Here is a 22,156-nt window from a genome sequence, read left to right on the forward strand (position 1 = left end):
CGTACTTTGACTGAATTCAGTTAGCTGGAAGCTTATTGGTTTATAATTCATGATTACAATATTTTTCCATATTCATTTTTACGCTATCGGCGAGGAATTCGAAATATCAAACACTTTTTGGTAATTTTGCTGATATGGGCATTATGGGTTTTGGCAGGTAAATTTTTTGTTAACCTTTTAAATGAATCGGTGTAAATTGTAAGAATACAGACAGATGTTATGTATTTACAGTTGGCTCAGTTCTTATTCAAAAGTATGTTAAAATTGTCAAATTTGATTTTAGATTGTGTACATCAAATAAAATCTACTGTTTTTTTTTGAGATATCAGAAACCGTCAACACTGCCGATTCTCCTGCTGTCAGTCTGTGCTATGAGCATGCCGTCGGCGTCACGTGCGGCGCCAACCATTGCGGCGAAACCCGCTGTCGGCCCGAGTGCTGTTGTCGCGTGACCTCTCGCACGAAGTGATGTTAAGACATTCTAAAAGTAAATGTAGTAGGTTTGCTAAGTACGTAGAGACGAAAAAACTAAAACGATGAAAAACGAACTTAAAAAATACTTATTTTACAATAACATGTAAGGGATAGTAAGTAATATTTTACTTTAAAAATCATTTTTTTAATGTCATTTTCAATTTCATGACCTTACTTTAGTTTGACTCGAGTAATATTATTTGAATAAGTAAATTAGGTAATTACCGGATTAAAATCGGCTTCATGTTCAACTTCCATTGGGACCAGTTGGTGGTGGAGACGTGGCCGCTGTATGACAACTGGTAACTCATCACCATCAAGTATTGTATGCATTGCCACCTAACATTGAAAAAAAAGTAAAAGTAACCTATAATAAGTCAATTGTATTACACGTTAAATAATGTCTCGCATTAAATCTTTCGATTTATAATCCAGGTATTCAACGTTTTGTTGCATTTTGGTATTATTCCACTTGCTCATCAGAAATTACACAGGTATTAGGGGGGAATGCTGATGTCATAGAACAAGTACTACGACTTATGGTACCTTCGGATGTTATCACACTGGCAATTTGCGAGCGAATTTAAAGCGAAGTAAAGATGCAGTGTGCTGGTCGCGAATTAATTTTATACTCCATTTTGTACATTTGCGTGAGACAGCCCGGGATGAAAGTTTATATAGAAGTTCGTCATTTTCAATCGGTGTTTGTTTTTGAATGTCCAAACGGCTGGCAGTTCGCGGAAACGAATTCGCTTCGAAAAAGTTTTGCACCAGCTGTGTTACGCGTTACTCTCTTTGGTTTAAACTCGCTCGCAAATCACCAAATCATTTGCCCTTCTTACTAAGCCGAAATGACGATGTCACAAACCAAGGCCACTTGTGTCGTTATCTTCGTGCCTCCAGCGGCACCAATAACTAAATCCGCTGTTCCGTTTCTAGACAACACTATGCTTGGGACCATTGAGCTTAACGGTTGAAGACCTGCAGCTAACATGTTTGCAGGAGAAGGAGGCATTCCATATGCAGACTCCCGGTGTGGAATTGCAAAGTCATCCATTTCATTATTCAACATTATTCCAAGACTTGTAGATCGTCGTTGTGACCCCCAACTGTTAAATCGCAAAATTTTATGTATCAGAATATATAAGATTTTTTAAGATTGCAATCATAAAACATCGTTTAAAAAAATTAATAATTTATAAATACTTAAATATTTTTTTAAGCGAGGGTATTGACCTACCACGACGTGTTTAGTTAAGTAAAATAATAACAGAAGAAAATGTAGTGGCCTTTTCGGATACAACTTCGAATGAGCGAGAACGAATTTGTGAATAGACCGTAAAAGGCACATTAAGATCTAGTTATTATTATGGCCAAAAATTACATTTAAGGCTTGTTATGATAATGAGAAACAGAACTAACAAAATGTTGGGTTTTGTAAAGAGAAACACAATGGAATTTATAAATCTGTAAGATATTCTTAATTTATACTGCAATTTAATATGTTCCAACGAAGATCATATTACTGCTGCCGATTTCGATTTTACATACCCTTGAAGACTATAACGAAAAACCTACGTACTTTAATACGTTTATTTATGAATAGTTGTAATTTTGTAGATATTTGTACTTAATGTTTACAAAAACCATTAAACATCTTTGTCATAATATATACTCTGTACGGAATAGTTTGGTCTTAATTTTTATGCTATCGTGGAGGATATTGTAACGAAAATAACTAACATATAGTTAATGGTACTTGTGGCAGAAACAACACTGCCATCAGGTGCGACTACGACTACGTGAGCTGTGCCGTGGTCGTCAGCCCCTTCGAAAAGTGCGCCGTAGTGTCGCCAATCAGAAAATGTCTTTGTATCGTCTACCAGATTCCGGAATTCTCTTGCCCAGGCGGCGTCGGATAGATTTCGCTCTAGCTGTATGTAACAATAAATTAGTCAATCATTATGACGCTTGACAACTTCTTTTAAAACTTAACACTCATCTTACCGCTTATTATTATCCCAATTTATATTATTTTATTGAATATACCCACTCATTTATTTACTGTCTACGCAGCTCGAATATAATCAAATGAAATAAAAATCGGAGTCAAATGAATTTTTCTTTACAGTAACAATGAAGGTAAAAATTCAAACTAATATTCACATATTTGTACATCACATATTTGATATGATATACACGAATGTAAATGTTCGTTAGTTTGTTCGTTATATATCATAACTATTTTCACGCTATTTCATGTCATACCTATTCCATGCTCTGGATTTTTTTATGGATTACATTCTAGTCATTATGGACATTTGTAAATGCAAATGAACCGAGAAACCTTTTGTATATAATGACTGAACTATTATTAAAATACAGATACATTAAACATTGTATCAAACTGTTTGTGAGCGGTAAAGTAGATTTGTCAAATGTGGATTCGGAAAAAATGTTACTATATTTAAATTAACTGTTAATTACTTTTAATTACAATAAATAATTTTAGACGGTGAGATGTATGTACCGTGTGCCTGTAGTTTCTGGCTCACTCAACCCTTAAACACAACTTATACATTTGGCGGTTGAATATATGACGAGAGGGTGATAAAGACGAGCTTGCACAAAATCTTACCACCAAATAAAGCACATTATAAAAATAAATAATACAAAAATTTCCTACTGTTATTACGTACTTCTCTGATGTCATAGGGTAGATTAGAGCGTGAAGGGTCGCCGAGGCCGGTACGTTTTGCGTACGCGTACTTGAAGGTTTCTACGACGCGGTGCCAGTAAAGATTGGTGCCGGTCGCTACGTCCGTTCCGGTGCCGACCCAGCCGCGCAACATGTTGAGGATGAAGGCCAGTACCGACCCGGAACCGGGGAGCGGGACTGAGTAAAGCGTGTGTTCTTCTGACAGCGGCACTGCGATTGGCTCTTGCCACTCTACCCTATATATTTTACAAATTGTATTTGATTCACTAGATAAAATAAAAGACGTATTATAAATCTAACAATAAGTATGAATTAAGAACTAATTCTAAAATATATTTTTTTATAATTATTAATTTATAATATTATAGAAACATTTGCCGGTGAATGAGTTTTGTTCAGGCACGTCTACCACGTATGCATTGCGTGGCGGTTGTCACACAAAACTTTCTAATAAACTGTTGTTGTTATAAGCGAAGATAACTACGTTTCTATAGTAAATGTAAAACATTGGTAACATTTACTTACTGGTAGTTCCTGAGGTCTTCTTCTGTGATAATGCCGCCGAAATTCTGTATGTCGCGTACCAGCGGCGCCGTTAAAGAGCCATTGTGTATCGCCTCCGGGCCCTCCTTCGCGATCACGTCTAACGTACGGGCCAGCGTGGGCTCGCGGATCAGGTCGCCTACGTTCCATACCTCTTTCGTCTCCGGGTTGACGTACAGTTCGCTGGAAAAAAATCTTTAACTTTATTTAACTTTCCTGACCATTTATCCACTTACTGTTAATATTAAATATATTTATTAAATAAACATAACTAAACATGCTCATCATAATGTTACCATATCACCATTACATATTTACTCCAACTAATATTTATTATAAAATTACAAATTTATATACTTTCTGCAATACGGTTTAATTATCATCATCATCATCACCTCATTGATGGTTCGGCGTGGATTCTGCTGCTGTAAGACTTCAATACGCGACCCATGTATTGGCTGACGCGATGACCTTGACGGCAGAGTTCTGCCGTTGGTCGGATGATCTCTGCCCACGGCAGGCGTCCATACTCCCGATGGAGGGCGCCGTAACCTCTCAGTTCGCCTGGCACGGCTATAGCCAGTCCTCCTACAGTTGATGAGGCGTTGGTGTACATGTCCTGGCGAGTTGCTGCTGGAGCTCGTTCCCTCGCGTTGAGAACTCGTACTCGACCCGATCTGGCGTCGTACACTGTGGCTAGAAATCCTCCGCCTAGACCCATACATTGTGCACAACCTATTCCTTCGCAGAACAGAGTCGCTATCGCTGCGTCGACTGCTGATCCCTCACGTTCTAGTATTGAACTGAAAAAAACATTATTACTAAGAATAAATAAATTTTAAGTTTTGTGTAGTAAACCTGATACTTTAAAGACTTTGATATGTCTTTTTGTTACCGCAATATCAACTTATTGGAAAAATGTACCGGGCTGATATTATCCTCATAAACGATTTTGGCTACGGCGATTCATTGTGTAAGAAATAATATAATTCACGATTGTGTACGCAAAAATAGGTGTATCCCTTATTATAACGTGTCCTTATATTCATAGGTCGGTCAGTCGGCAGTCCGAAGCAACCTGAGAGATCAGTTGCAGGATCAACGAGTGGCATCTATGAGTTTTACTAACTATTTTATAGAAAAAAAACCATTGTTTTTTCCGGCCAGAATCTATATTTCATTGTCTTTGATGAGTTAATGTTTACTATAAGATATCTCTATTAAAATATATATATATACATATATGTATTTTTAATGAGTAAATGTTTTAAAAACAATAATTTTGGTTAAAGAAATATAAATGAAAGTTGTATTTTACATAGGTATATTTGTTAGATATACCGTCCAATAGAAGCACACTCATATCCGTTGGCAGCGACAGCGGCGCGACGGTAGCGTGCCTGGTTGCGGCCGGCCCACGGCTGCAGCACCAGCACCGCCACCAACGCGCCTACTACCAGCGCCGCCAACACGCTGCTCACTAAGCACCGTCGCGACCTGAAGCTACATATATATAGTCGGTAAAAAGACGTCAAACCATTTCAGTAGTAGTAAGTAGCTAAAAATAATAGATACAATTTGGTTAAAACTTTGTACAAATGTAACATAATAAAATAGATGGCGCATATGATATCGAATATTTTTGATGATTCGTAGATTGTTCATATAATATTAAGTTCGAGGGTATTTAGTTGTCCAGGAATCTATGTCAGCCGAATACTCTACTCGTAGGTCCAGTAGCCAGCTTGTAACAGTAGATCCCGACTATCGTTCGTGTTTATATTTTTCTCAAAGATTTTTTTAATTTATTTATGTTCATTCCCATGCTCGTACATATTTTTTTTATTGCCCGCAGTATGATTTTTATTCATTCATATGGTTACAAATTAAGACAAATATTCAGTTTTTCTTGTTTTCTACAAATGTAAACTTGGATTGTAACCTCTTTCTGTAAATACCTATTCTCATCTAAAGATTTTAGTTTTAAATGAAAACTCACGTACATCGGATAGACATTATTTATTGACTTGCCTTTGGTAGGTTTTTAAACGGAATAATATAACTATAGACGAGAAATTAATATAATATTACTGTTTATAATGTAATATGAGGCGCTGTTTAATATTATTATCAGATAACTCACCAACTAAATGTTTTACTTACTTTAGCTCGCAAGTTACCTTTAACTAGTCACACTACGCTATTTATGCGTTTATAATTTGATACCACGATAATATGTACAATTTTTTCATCATAAAAACGTTGGATGTAAGATTTATATTAAAAAATATATGAATAAAAAAACATTTTGCGAATAAGACGATCGTCAAATAAGACCAAACCAAGACATTTGACATATATCAAATTTATGTCCAGCCAAATAAATAAATCGGTAGATAATAATTATGATTGACTACAACATTTTTACCGAGCATTCCTGTCGTTCGGTCATACATTGATATAATTTTGTGCACATAGTTAGCATATATGCACACCACTAATAATAACAAAATACGTATATATATATACAGGGTTATTGGTAATTCGACGTATTCCCGTTAGGAGGTGATAGGGGTGATTATTTGCGATAATTTTAACCCATATGCATGATGCAAAAGTGAACCATTTTTGAGTTATAACGTTTTTTAGATTTTTTCAAAATAAGTCAAAAATGCAACTTCAAAAATTTAAAAAAAAAAAAGTATCAATTAAAATAATTTTTTTTCTTCTGATTTATAAAAACCAATAAACACTGGTTATTTGTCAATATTAAAACAATAATTATCGATCCAAATTTAAAAATGCGAGACGGAAAAAGATATTATTTCAATGTTTTTTTTTTCCACAAAAATGCCTTAAAAACAAAAAAAATCGTTATGAAACTCGTCCTGCAGATTATTTTTAAAACATAACCGTTTTATCAGCTCTCAGCAATTGATATGGGAACTCAGTAGTGGTTCAACTTGTTGATTTTTAGTTAAGATTCACGAATTCTATTCAATTGGCTATGTCGGCCAATTTTTGTTGAATATTAAACAACAGTCACTTACATTGCAAATTAAAATTGAACCTTAGTATTTCAAGCATTTTGGCTAGGGATCAGCAATGTGATTCTATAAGAAATGTTGATACGCCTTTTTGATAGATGTATCCTTTAAAATTTATGTATATTTTAGACAATATCGCATAATATCATATCTCAACATTTCATACTCATGATCTTTGGTGAATTTATATGATTTGCTCATATTTAATATCGATAAAGATATAGATTCTGATCAATACAAATCGAGTTAGTCCAGTTTTTAAAGTCTATGTCACTGCGTATTTGACTTATAGTGCTTCAAATTTATAAAAATAAATAAGGGTATTACATTAGTTGCTCATGTGCGTCTTTGAGGCTGATGGCCAAAAATATATTTGCAATAAAGTAAATTCCTAAGGCAAACATCCAGCGTTCTGAATTATTGTGGGACGTAGTTGTGAAATGTAAGAATAAATAAGCTCTAAAACTTCATTTTCTACATTTGCTGTTCATTCGAAATGCAATTTCTTCCAGAAAAGAAAAAAAAAATTGAAATAAATCTTTTTCTTCTATATGGTTTATAAAGGATAGAAATTCAGTCATATAAATTACTTTAATTTAGATATTAAGTACAACAGAATCGGTATTTTATTACAATGGTCTATAAAATAATTTTATTTCATTTTCGGCGTTTGTTTCGTCATTTACCATTTCAAAATTCCTTTTGACCTTAATACTACATAATAATATTCATTCATAATAACAATAATTTTAAATAAATAGTTGCTTTAATTTTTAATTAAGGTAGAACAAATATTTAAATATTTGCGAGACTAAATATTCTTTACAATCCATGCTTAATTATAGGCGTGATAAGAATGAAGTTCGTGGTTACATGATGTCTTAGTGTGTGTAAGATGACTGATGTAAGAATAGAGAGCAAAAAAAAATACAAATTAGACTATCTTTGTTAATGCACGCCGATAATTTAACGTGGAGGAGTGCGCTTTCGTGAGTGAACAGATCTATATTAGCATATCGCCTAATCATTGAGAGGAAGAGAAAATTGTCACAGTTATAGATGTTAGTGGCACATGGGTTATCTGATTAAAGCAATTTTTATCCCGGAAAAAATGTACCTAAAACCTGAACTCAACTACTTTCAAACACGGGCAATACCGCCGGCGGAACTAGTATGAAATATTTTTTATCAAAGCTATTATAGCTATGTATTTAAATAAAATAATGAAGTATATTGGAAATCATATACGAGTACATTACAGACATTTACATTAGCAGCCTGTAAATTTCACACTGCTGGGCTAAGGCCTCCTCTCCCTTTGAGGAGAAGGTTTGGAGCATATTTCACCACGCTGCTCCAATGCGGGTTGGTGGAATACACATGTGGCCTAATTTCGTTGAAATTAGACACATGCAGGTTTCCTCGCGATTGTTTTCCTTCACCGCCGAGCACGAGATGAATTATAAACACAAATTAAGTACATGAAAATTCAGTGGTGCTTGCCTGGGTTTGAACCCGAAATCATCGGTTAAGATGCACGCATTCTAACCACTGGGCCATCTCGGCTCTGGAAATCATATAACAGATCAAAAAATGAGCTGAGCAGAACACTGGTTCTGACAAAAAACGACAAAAAGGTTAAAACTAAATGGCGTCATGAAACATTTAAATCACAAGAGAGGAAAAAAGGCAAATAAACGGGTTTCATATTGGTCGACCATCAATAACCTAAGATTCAGTATGGATTCGTTAAAAAATGGCGTTTTAAATATCGTCATAGTTGTTGTTGGAATTTAAGAAGTGAAATATACGTAAAGTCGAATACTGTTTACTTATGTATGTATACTTTACTACATGCATACTATAGGAAATAGTTTAACAAATTGCACGGAATATGTATAATAAGAAAATTCGTGGCCAAATCTGGTTAAGGACGCAGGACCGTGATGAGGGGCGCGTTTTTTTGTACATTTTTTATAATTCAAACATCTAAAAATATTTGTTAAATACACATTACTATCATTAGAACAAAACCTCAAATCTCTTAAATTAGTGTATTTTCTGATAACTCATACCGTCGGTCTTAAAACAGCACTTGTAGGTTAAGCAGATTTATTTAAATACGCAATGTAATATCGTATATTTATAGATAAAATCATAGCTGTACAATCTCATGTTTTCTTTATCTATATACGTAATTAAATAGTTAAGAAGATATCGAGATAGTTTAAGCCACTCATACACAAAAAAATAAAAAAATATCTTTATTGCTTGTCGATAAAGCGCACGCATGAAATACAGTTTTATAGAGTAAATTTACTTTATAAAACCTAAACTGATGATGACGATGGTGTATGAATGTGATTAGTCATGCCTGCGTTATGCCATATATGCATATTGTATATTTGTCATTTTGTGTCACGAGTCCACAATGAATACTCATTATTTGTTATAGATTTCGCTCTATGTTATTATGTCAATTCAAATTCAAACCTGTTTATTTATTTTTACTACACCTGCCATTGGAGTCGGCTGTACCACATTTGATAGTTTTTATTGGATTTTTGGAGATACAAATATAGTGGAATAGTGTTGTAGTGTAATAATTAAATATTAGTGGGTCTCTACGGTCATCTACGGTTGGAACTCTTCAAAATGAGACCATAACCTATTTTTTATATGCAGCTATCGCCCCATAATCACTGGGATAAAAATCGGCTCACGCTATTAATATATAAGAAGATGTATAGGTACATATATACATCGAGAACTGTTTGTAATATCATCTAAGGTTTGCTTAAGAGGACAGTCCTTGCGGAACGCCAAAATAGCGCTTACTATTTTTAAAATATCTTAAAACTGGAGCATTGATTATGGATGAAAAAATACATTCAGTATCTCAATAGATATATCTCAAGTTTCACCGGACGATATTTATAAAATTTGTATCAATAACCTGGTAAATTAATCGTCAACATCACTCCAAACACTGAAATCGACCTTTTCTATTAACATTTTTTAAGCTATTTAGCGGCTAGTTTATACATGTATTTTTGGTTAAATGGGGACACGAAAGTGTAAATAATAAGTTCACCGTGTTCAATTTCTATTATATCTCACAATATTATAGTAATTTTTATTTAAATATTGCTTACTTTTTGGCATTCGTCGTCCATACATTTTAGTATGGAGAAAATCATTTGACGGTTTTGACTTATTATTCGACATCGCTGTCAATAAATTTTCAGTCCCTCCCCAGAGCTCAAGGTGGGAGCACGTCAATTTTTATTTCGAGCCGACTCTTATAATTTCGCAAAACGTCTACGCACACATAGACAAGTTAGCATAAGGGTGGGGCGCGAGTGTCGTGGGACACAATTGTTAATTTTTATGCTGCGGAGCTGAGTCTTCCTGTCAGGGACGATAAATGAGGACTCCACTGAAGTTTGGAATCCAATGCTATTCCCAAAAAAAACCGTAATATTGGCTACATCAAGACGGCAACCATTTAAAGATATATTATAATTTTGCTTTCTAAAATTTGGTAGGGTAAAAACTACACATTTCGTTTTTTGAGTATTCAAAATTAAATTATTTACTGTAAACCAATCGTGTATCTGTGATAATGCACCGTTCACATCGTCATAGTCAGTTTTTTCCTGTCTACCTTAAAATCAGTGAAGTATCGTCAGCAAACAACATTATAACACAAATACCTTTAACATAGAAAGGAAGATCATTTATATATACTAGAAATAGAAAGGGACCCAAAATTGATCCTTGTGGAACACTCATTTATAACGTAGATCCAGAAAACTTTATGCCATTAATGAAAACTTGCTGGACTCTTTGACTTAAATATGAAGCAATGAGATCAAGAGCTTTACCTTTAATACCGTAGTATTTGAGCATATAAAGAAGCGTCTCGTGTTCTACACAATCAAATGCTTTAGACAAATCACAGAATACTCTAATAGCATTCTGTGATTTTTGTCAAGCATCGTAAATATGTTTAAGAAGTGCTATTCTCGCATCAGTTGTCGAGCGACCTCTTGTAAAACCGAATTGCTCACTATGAAAAATAGTATTCGTACCGAAATGGACGAGAAGTTGATTTAAAATATTTTTTTCGAATATTTTACTTAAAAATAGAGTATTGAAAAAAATTATATTTAACTTCGTTATTTATATTTATAAAATTTAAGAAGTGATTATTTAATGTGACTTTACTTTAATTTAATTCAGTATATCTACCAACCTTAAAATATCAAGAAAATAATTATTATTATTTAGTTAGACGAAAGCAGTTGAAACAATAAAAATCATAATGAATATTTGGCATCTTAATGCACTCTGACCGCACCCTATGCTAACAAATAATTTATAATTGCGTTTGCGAGTGACAACCTTATAGCTAATACATTACTCGTAATTAAATGTATTTTTATAAATCCTACGTTATGAACGCGCAATGAAAATTTAATTTATTCGTTGCACCGAAAACAAGCAACTAATTATCTCCGGGGATGCGTACGATACACTGCACAATGCAACTGTATTATTGAAAAGTACCTATGTGTGTGTTCTAAAATGAATTCCCACGCTTACAAACTACGCTCTTAAATTAATTAAATAAAATAAAAATATATAATAATCATATTTTTCAATATAATATTGGTTATGATTTGTTATCAGTCGTAATAATTACGACTATATATGAAAATAAATCCTTGTATTCCTGACAAATTTACCGATTTAATTCTTCTTTTTTTTTAAGTTTTCTATTAACTTGTTTTTACGGAAAGAAAAATTAAGGGAAATGCGCAGTGAATCGAAAAGTCTTAGAAAACTTAAAAGCGTGTTAATCTGAATTATTGTAACTCCGAAATTTCGGCTCAAAGGCTGAGGAGGCTGTGGCTTGAGGCTGGATCAGAGACATTTACCGGTCCAGTTGTCATAACAATTTTTTCCTATACTAGTATGAAAATTAATCTAGTGTTCGGCGGTAAACATTTTAGCAATTGCCCTTAAAATGATGTATGTACATTTATATGAAGCAGCGCAAGAAATTACTTAGCCCTGCTCTTCACCTGCGTAAAACGATGTTGTGCCTATGGTGAAACTCGGACTTACATCACCAATATATCTAAAGAACCCATTTGAATGCATGGCTGCGAAGAACTACCCGCCGTACTCTTACGATTGAGCACCACTACGTTTCCATCTCTTTCAATATTATCACTATTTCAATTGTTGTACGCAGAGTTTCGTTCAATACTGATGCAGAATTGAGAAATAGGTGGGATGAATGGAAAATTCCAAGACGAAACCGGATGATTTCTACCAATCGGGCATTAAACATTTTGTTAAACATTAGGATAAGATTTTAGTATCCAATCCAATACATTGATCACTACACTAGAGGTGCAATAATTAAATCTGTTTCAGGTTGTCTCCCTAATAGAGCCATATAAGTAGGTATCTTCTAAATTTAATTCTAAGATTTTTTTTAGATCATGTCCATAGATATTAAAGAAGAATGTATTTTCAGTAATTATCGGTTTTAAAGTTTTAAATAACCAATAATAATTGAATTAAATTGATTAATTATGTTATCTTATTATTATGACAAAAATTGTTAGAATCTTCAATTAAACATATGCTGCGTTAACTCAGTAGGTACTACCCATAAACTGTGTAACAATTTTGCAAAACTAAGTTATTATTGTAAATTCAATTTATTATTAAATTATGTATTTAAGTCTAGAGAAATAAACATAACATAATACATTATGTTACGCTGTTGTTACTCAATCATTACTTTTATCGATCGGCGTTTTACTAGCAACATTGCAATCACGAAATGACGTACATTAAATTCAGTCATTATACTCGTAGGTCATACATACAAATTGTACTTCCTGTGTCTGTGATTTCATTTGTAAAAAAAATACATATAACCGCTTAAATATGTTATTTACAAAAAATTTTGACTCAAATTATATATTACGTATTTTTAATACTGAAAACATCCTTTTATGAGACAAATAGTCTGTTAATAATTGTTTATTTTAATAGATTCAGAAGATATTTTTTGTATGGCGTTTATCGTATTACGATCTCGTGTGCTATTTATTTTATCAGTCACTTCTTGTAAAACCGGTCGTTGCATAATCCTTATAAGTGAACGCTATATAGTTTATAATGCTATGATATGATATCAAATTAAAGATTATTAGGTATTGCAAGTTGATTTGTGAATTTTTTAAATTCAATAGATGGTGCAATAATAATGAAAATGTATAGTAACCTAATTCACCAGTGTTACGTCTACGCGTCGCGTCCTTGCGACCTATGACACAGATTACAGAGCATTTAAAATTTAAACTCTGATTTAAAATTTAAAGATAGGTACTTCAAGTCGCGTCTATTCTTTGTATAGTACGATAATAAACATATGGGTATAGGATAAAAATTGCTTTTAATAAAATACGTTTACGTTAATAAGATACGTTTTGTGATGAAATGTCTATGTATATTTGTGTATACGTTTTTTAAATTTTTCTTTCAATTTGTCTTTCAGTAACTAATGGTTAAATATAAATGAAATTTTAACTGAAATGACGAGATGACCCAAATAAAAGAACATGTCAATATGAAGATTACGAATTCAAACCTGCCGAAATGGCCCAGTGGTTAGAACGCGTGCATCTTAACCGATGATTTCGAGTTCAAACCCAGGCAGGCACCACTGAATTTTCATGTGCTTAATTTGTGTTTATAATTCATCTCGTGCTCGGCGGTGAAGGAAAACATCGTAAGGAAACCTGCATGTGTCTAATTTCAACGAAATTCTGCCACATGTGTATTCCACCAACCCGCATTGGAGCAGCGTGGTGGAATATGCTCCATACCTTCTCCTCAACGGGAGAGGAGGCCTTAGCCCAGCAGTGGGAAATTTACAGGCTGATTATGAATTCAAACCTGGACCATAACCCCTGAATGCAATGATGCAATTCAAAATGTGCTTAATTTGTGTTTATAATTTATTTCTTGATAAGATGATTTGTATGTGTCGGATGAAAATCGTCACATGCGTATCAATCAGCCATAAGGGAGCATCATGGTGGAATAAGATTTGGAGTTCATCCTCAAAAGGAGATAAGGTCTTAGCCCAGCAGTGGTACATTTACAAGCTGCGACTCTACTCACTACAATCGCGTTGATATGGAAATATTTTATATCTAATCCAAATATTATAGTGCGTTTTATGTAGAAATCCTTGTTTCCTTATAGGAACCTACTTTTTTAAACCACGAATCCCAATCGTTGAACGTGATTTTGGATATTCATATTTGTGTTTTCGTACTAATTTATTTAGAAAGTAAACTCAATATTAACAATAATAAATTATTAATTGTAACATTTATGTATGCAAAATTTATATATAAAATGTATGTTCTCAAATTCGTTTCCAAATATTTTACGTCTGGTATTTGCTGCTATTATATAACCCATCAAAGTTTTATCATAAACATATAAATGGGTTATTAACACATAGAAGACAAGCATAATTGTTTTTATATAGATTTATCAATCAAACTATCCCTCGCATTATTAATAGCCTATTAATGAGACAGAAGAGAAAATTACGTAACACGTGATTACCTACTGCTAAATTAAAGACTATTCTATTTAAAAGTAAGTAAACTTACTAAACTAAATTAATAACAAAAATAAATAAAATCATATCATAAACAAGTATTTTTATATAAATCATCGCTCAACCATCAACATGGTCCCACTCTCGAAATGAATGCAATATTTAGTTACATTAATATTTTTTATTACATTTGAACATATGCGGGCCATTTTTTAAATGACCTATTCTCCAAAAAGTTATTCTTATACTGAATTTCATCAAAATTAGCTTGGCCATTTGGCCCTAAAAATGTAAAAGACAGATATATTAGTATGACCGTTTATATATTAATGGCTATAGTATAGGAAATTGTAGATTTTACAGGTTTGTCAGTTATTTTGCACGAAATTTGCTTATCGGTAACTCTTAAGTTTATTAATATTTTGAACACAAGAGATTTTAAATTTAAAAAAAAAAAACACGAAATAGCAATTGCTAATTGTCTACGACCTACAGTTATAAGATACTTAAACGTCATTTGTTTAATGAAATAATTATGATTAATTGTTGATAATCATAATAATTTATGTATTATTTTAAAATAATGTATTTAAAAGAACGATTAAGAAGAAACTAATAATAAATCGTAACAAAAGTTCTTTAACAAAAAGGGTCTCTTCTATTCTCAAGTACATTAAACACGTAAACTTTTCATTTATGTATATTTATTATATGGGCTCTTTATTTCAAATCAGTGTCATGACTATTTTATGTCAATAAATGTAGAGTAATGGTGTCTTGAGTTTATAAGTGTTTTATTTAATAACTCTGGTAATAAAGTTTACGCGCCACATCATAATAAAATCTAGTTTGTATGCACGATTTACTGTTTATATTTATTATCTGTACCATTATTATGAAGAATGAATTGATGTAATCTGTTTTAAATAAAAGATCGCGGTAAAATTCCTAATAATAATCAACGTGAATGCACTCAACAGCAGCCATCATGATAGCCGAAGGCCTTAAAAATGTTTTTTGATCTTATAGACGACACGCTGATGTCGAAACTTTAAATTTTATCAACTACTGTTGTCATATATTTTTTTTTACAATCAATCTGAAATAGCTAGTCTAAGCAATCACAACTGAATTTCACGTTCTTAATTTGTATTTAAAATTAATCTACTGCTCGACACTTGTCTAGGATCCTGGTAGCATGTTAGAACCTTTGAACCTGCTAGGTCGTTTGGGAATTTTAAAGGCGAATGACGATGGATTTTCCTCTAGGTGTCTGGCATTTGTGCATATAACATTTGTACATTCAGCTACAACAGCTTTGTATTATTCGAAGTTTTTGTGCACTTTAACCACGTCAAAGTTACTTAAAATTTGTAGCGACTTTCTGTATAAATACTTTAGCAGAATATTTTACAGCCTTTCTAATATGAAGTTCTTGGTTCGTTGATGTTGTGATGCGTTCACGGGCTCTATGGGTATTCACATGTATTCAATACGTTTTAAAATTTGTTATTAAATGTATTTTAATCATTCATTAAAGTTAAAATTATTTCACCAAAATTTAAAGCGTGGACAAACGCTTTGAGTAATGACAAGGCCAGCTTAATATCTATGTCATTTTTACGCTTTAGTGATTCGCATAGAGATGAAATAAAATTTAGGAACAATACCTTAAAAAAACAGCAATAACTAAAATATTGAAAAAGCATTACGGTATAATTATATCACATTATTCTTTGCTCATTAGATAATTTGGCAATCGTTACCAGAACGTGACACAAAATATGTTTTTCTCTATGTATTAAAATTTAAGTAGAATTATTTCAAAAATTAAAATATTATTAAAGATACTGGACATATGCGACCGCGTGGAATGGTTGCAACTTGTACTTGTACACTGGCAGCATTTCTCTAACGAACTAGCTCTTTTCACACCAGTAGTTGAAATAAGACGATGTGTTATGCATTTTAAACAAGGACTACCTTGTAGTAATAGAGCAAAAATATTTATTTTATATAGGATAATTTTATAAAGGGACCAAAGAAAATTATACTATTATTATATATTATATTTTATTTTATATCATATTTTTATTTTTATTTGGTGGAGCTCGATATTTCGACATTATCTACGAATATCCTGTTCACGATAAAAAACATGGTAAATATCCCGTTTTAAATACTGTTAGTATATAAATCTACTTTTGTATAAAAAGTAACTAGTGAGTTTCTTGAAGTACCTCCCCGGTAAAGGTAGAATCTATATAATATGCCGACGGTAGCCTAGTAAAATATGTCCAATGTTAATAACATCAAATGGCATATTCGAATTTAGTTTATTTTGATTTTATACCAAATCTTTGTATGGAAAAGTAGGAGATAAAAATTCTTTAGATATGAAAATAGGTTAAACATATGTTATAATAAAGTATTATTATATATTTATATCCATATTTAATAAAATAACGCTATAATATATGTTAGGAATGTGTCTAGCTAGTTAATAAAAACAGTATTTGTCTTTTGGAATGTAAGAATTAATGTATATTATTTATATTTAGATTAAATTATGAGAGATTATTTGACAGAACACGCCAGAAGACTACATATCCTTCTGATGTACTCATACATTTGTATGAATACGTTACATTACATTACGTAACGTACTCATATAAATGTACGACGGGTATATATAATCTGAAAATTTCAATAATTACATTTGCTTTTAAATGTTTTACATAAAATATAAATTACATAGAAGCTAACTCTAAGCAAAGCTAAACTATACACGTGATATATTGAACAGAAAATTAAGGTGTAAAAAATTCAAAAAATAATTTTATTGTTCTGTTGCGACTTTAGAATAAAGTTACATTACCACCAATTTACTCACATTAAAAAAAATATCAAACATATTTAGATATTTTGCACATTGTTAGTCTACGCATTTTGTACAATGTAATTTAGAAAGTGGTATGAAAGTTTAAAAATAGAAAGTTGTACCATTTAAACATCCTAAGGGCAACCAAGAACTTAAACATAGTAATATCGTCACTATTAAGCGAAATCCGTTACAAATAAAACACACTTGAATATAAAAGGTAATAAACGAAATATAATATGATAGAAACTATTACTTTATTAAAAATATATTTAAAAAGCAATAAAAATGTTTAATAAAAATTTCAGTCTCACATAATTATGATATTTTTATAATTATTTGATAAGTTTTTATAACATGCAAATACGCAAAGAATATCTTCATTTGAATATTCACACCTAACATTTTAGCCGTGCACTATAGCCATAAAAAATATTTGAACATCGTATATGCCACATATTATTTTCATGTTTCGTTACAAATTCACAAAAATGCGCCTACATGACAATACGAATGCGCAGGTAAATTCTTACCTGAACATTTTGTTATACGTCACGCCGTAGCCACTGTTATAAACAAACTGGGCGCGCGCAGATTCTTATTTCTTTATTAGAAGGTCAGTGCGTTAAGCGTTCTATGCTGCGGACAACTATTACCTCTGTCCCCGATAGATGACTGACGTTAATATTCTTTTATTTATCAGATATATATTCTGAAAATATATTTTTTCTATAGTTCTAACAGTTCTTTTATCGATCGTATTTTCGTTACGGTCATATTTCATATTTACTTAGTACATTATATCAGCCATAATACATAGTCTTTATATTAAAATAATGTGTATTTATCTTGAAGATTCACGAAATATTTTTACATATATATGTATACATATTTTTATAAACAGTTTCTCTAGAGAAACAATCTGTATCATCTTCAGTTTTATCATTGCGCATAATGGGTCGTCATCAGCTGCGATCACGTAAATAACTGCAGTCATTGTTTATGAATAACCAGCGGTTTCATGTTGAATAAGTACACTTGAAAAATAACTACATAAGTATATATTTTTTAACCACTTTATATTAAACCGGTTTATGCGTCAGCTTGAGTTTAATAGAAGATAAAATTTTGGTATGATCTGAACTAGGTGGTGGATTTTTAATGGATACTTGTTAATACGAAGTAGACTAACCTAGACTGAACATATAGGTCGTCATGCTACAATTTTGAATTTCCACAATTATAGAAAAATCCTTGTAATTCGAATAAATGTACGATTATTCAGCAGACATACCTATAATGTTTCACAGGCACAAAATATGATGACGATGAATGATGAAGAGAGACTATCTAATTATGCAAGACATATTACAACAGGGCCGGATTTACCATATGGCATTTTGGGCTTTAGCCCAGGGCCCCGCGGATAAAGGGGCCCCAGCTAAGCCAAGTCAAAGTCAAAATAGACTATAATGCGAAAGAATTACCTAATTTTATTAAATTAAACAGATTGTATGATTTGCAGCCCTGCGAATCCTGCAATTAATCAAACCCATTCAATTAATTTAATTCAAGTCTACATTCAGGTGTGTCTTAGATGGGCCCCTAAGTAGTATTTTTTTTTTATGATATCGGTAGGCGGACGACCAAATGGGCTACCTGATGGTAAGTGGTCACCACCGCCCATAGACACTGGCGTTGTAAGAAATACTAACCATTCCTTTCATCACCAATGCGCCACCAAAATTGGGAACTAAGATGTTACGTTCCTTGTGCTTATAGTTACACTGGCTCACTCACCTTTCAAATCGGAACACAACAATACTGAGTACTGCTGTTTGGCGGTAGAATATCTGATCAGTGGGTGATACCTACCCAGACGGGCTTGCACTAAGCCCTACCACCAAGTATTAGCCTAGGGCCCCCTAAACTCACGGTCCGGTGCTGTATTAGTCTCAAGTGTGTCCACAAACACAGGTGCATTCTCTATTACCTCACTTTCATAATCCGATGGGACGGCGAATCTGATAAGACTGGGAAGATTTCTTGTACCTGAAATCAATGGCGTTACATGTATTTCCAAGACACGGTAACACATGAGACATCCAACTTCCAGAGACTGCGCTGCTATTGAGAATTTTTCGACGGAGAAAACAAATAACATTTTATTTTTGTTGTGCTTTATATCTAGCCACTACACTAGGTAGTCAAAATAAATAGACTAAATACGTCGTTAGACAAGTGGTTATCTCTATTGTTCAATAAGACTATGAAATTAAAAGCAAAAACGAGCGGTACAAAAATATTTATTTCCTTATATCAATAAATAACATTAATTATTTTCATACAACAAATCATCACGCATTTGTTTATCATAAGGTTACATTCATTAACAATTTCGCTATGTCAAAATTAAGAATAAAAATATATTCTAGTATTAGGTACTTTATTAAGGCATATAACAGAACAGTCGAACTATTCTGTAAGAACAGACTGAAACTCACACAAACAAATATGAGCTTGAAATGTCCGGAAGTGATATGCGACGTTTTCTATAATTAGTAGCGAGACGAAATTTAAAAATGGAATCATTAGTTCCGACGATTTAGTCCCTAGATACAAATAAACAAATTTTATCTCTTTTTAATATTATTATAAATATGGATAGCACAGATAACTTCACCAGGATACACACGTCAAAATAGCGTATCACCGTTGATTACCAACATTTTACGAGTGAGATACGATTTGATTTCTCACAGAATAGTACTTCAAGATATTATTATTATATACAAAAAAACTGTCAACATGTGTATAAAACTGAACTACGGCACACTATTTTTAATATAAATATATGTTATTTTTAGTATTAAAGAAATAGTTCCTAGTAGTGTTTGTGGTGTAAAAGACATTGATATAAGAGTATTAACTATACCTTACGTAGTCAACAAGCTGCTAACCAGGGGAACACATTTTTCGCCTGTTATAACTCTCTGAAGCCGAAATACAATAATACATAACATTGATGTTTTTCGGTCGATGGGTTATACTAGAAGTGCTTGCATAATGTTCCACCATCTAGTCAATTATATAATAAAAAATATATATATTCGATTTTGATAAGGTTCGTGTTAGATATGGGGCATTTATTATGTAAATACGATAAAAAACATACTAATTGAAGATGACTAATATCTAATTAACCACGAATAAAGGCTAACATTGCTTTAATGTTATTGATTTGTACGTTATGTTAATTTCACTCATTACTTTAAGTCAAGCTACTCATCATCTTTATATACAGACATGAGACCGAGATGGTCAAGTCGGTAGAACAATGGTCACGGGTTTGTGTACCTACGAGGATCGTTGTTTTCGTATTTTTTAATTGATATTTGTTTTGTGAGGTGTCTGAAGAGTTCGCAATCCATGTTGAGGTTTAATGATTCAGTTTAGATCAATCACATTGATATATATCGTGGTCGCATTAATTAAAAAAAAATGCACATGCACTGTAAAGATACATTGCTCATTTTAAAAGTGGATACTGTTTTTTGTCCCTTTCCAACAACGCCCATGTTACGTCTTAATAAAAAAAAAAAAACTAGTAGGTTATTTCGGTCATATACACGATCACAAACTTCCAACTAAAAGTACACAAAAAATAATGTTAGTAGAGGATACGTTAAATACAGCACAGGATCACAATATAATGGAAACATAGAAAAAGATAATAAAAATAAACAGTCAAGACTTCATAGAATCGTATGTCGCTACTTAAATATAAGCTAAGCTACGAATTGTAGAAAAAGACAAAATTACTTAATAATATTTATTATTAAGCAATTTTCTCTCTAGTATTTGTTTCCAAATCTAAATACTGCTGTCCAGCTGTACAATCAAAGTGTGTGCGAATAAAGAACATTAATTCCATTAATTCTTCTCCATGTCCAAGTTAATAAGACAAAACGTTTTAGAATAACATCATTTTGTTTTCGTAAGTCTGTATGACTTTTACACGCTTACAAAAAACGTCAATACAAACAAAATTAACGTTATTATACATTGAAATTGGTAACCATTAATAAATAACTTCTAAATTTAATTATAAAATATTAATAATTTTCTCTTTATAATTAGTGGCAAATTAGCTACAACAAAGACATTTTTTTTAATTTGACTTATGTTGGGCACGAATTCGAATTGTGATGCCTCTTTTTTTGATACGCTAAGAAAAAAAAAATAGAAATATTTATTATATATACAAACATATATTACTAGAAGATAATATATTAAATGTTGATAAATAATTATTTGAGTATTTTGTTAGATTAATTATTACAATAGTACAGATTCTATTGTATACAATCTCGAAACGATGTAGAGTTAAGATAAGGACTGTTAATAAAATGAAATATGTCTTATACAGGCGAAGGATATACATATATATATATATATATGATTAAAGTGTAACTTAGAAAAGTTTGTACGATGAGTATTTTTTTAATTATTAAGGTCACTGTGTATACAGAACAAAAATGTAAAGTTATTGCATCACGAGAAAACCACTAACAGACAATAATGATATTTAGTGTGGTGTTAATTGAACTGTCTGTCTGGGTCTAGATCTATCTATATCAATAGGAAATATCAAGAAATAGAAAGTTGTACCGAAACGAGTTTTTGATGAGAAGTGCAGTAAATGAAAGAGTGAACTCATGACGGAAGTCGAAAGCGAAATTAAAACGATGTCACCTAAATATTAGCGACATGATGTGATTTATGTTATACTATATGTATTTATTTCTATTTATTTTTTATTCACGTTA

The 22,156-nt window shown here is 32.2% G+C and overlaps 1 protein-coding gene and 1 long non-coding RNA gene across 2 annotated transcripts; both read right to left on the minus strand.

Annotated features, from left to right (window-relative positions):
* Positions 1-186: 186 nt before the first annotated feature.
* On the minus strand, positions 187-17,998 carry LOC113397996 (glutathione hydrolase 1 proenzyme-like). The gene is made up of 9 exons (XM_026636551.2): positions 17,861-17,998; positions 5,078-5,239; positions 4,132-4,539; positions 3,719-3,919; positions 3,174-3,429; positions 2,218-2,408; positions 1,343-1,583; positions 700-813; positions 187-481 (listed from the first exon to the last, which is right to left on the minus strand). Exons 1-9 carry the CDS (start codon positions 17,866-17,868, stop codon positions 326-328), a joined length of 1,737 nt encoding a protein of 578 aa, XP_026492336.1. The 5' UTR covers positions 17,869-17,998; the 3' UTR covers positions 187-325.
* Positions 17,999-19,615: 1,617 nt separating this feature from the next.
* On the minus strand, positions 19,616-21,717 carry LOC135193595 (uncharacterized). Its single transcript, XR_010309310.1, has 2 exons — positions 21,382-21,717; positions 19,616-21,330 (listed from the first exon to the last, which is right to left on the minus strand). It is a non-coding gene; the product is annotated as an uncharacterized LOC135193595 (long non-coding RNA).
* Between the last annotated feature and the right edge of the window lie 439 nt (positions 21,718-22,156).

The sequence above is a fragment of the Vanessa tameamea genome, chromosome 13 (assembly GCF_037043105.1).
Source record: "Vanessa tameamea isolate UH-Manoa-2023 chromosome 13, ilVanTame1 primary haplotype, whole genome shotgun sequence".
Taxonomy (NCBI): domain Eukaryota; kingdom Metazoa; phylum Arthropoda; class Insecta; order Lepidoptera; family Nymphalidae; genus Vanessa; species Vanessa tameamea.

Bases quoted from the DNA above. Each gene is read 5' to 3' on its own strand.
- LOC113397996 (XM_026636551.2), bottom strand. The intron at 3,430-3,718 runs GTAAGTAAATGT...TAAAATATATAG, and splicing joins GAAGACCTCAGGAACTACCA to GGTAGAGTGGCAAGAGCCAA. The intron at 482-699 runs GTAATTACCTAA...ATTTACTTTTAG, and splicing joins ATGAAGCCGATTTTAATCCG to AATGTCTTAACATCACTTCG.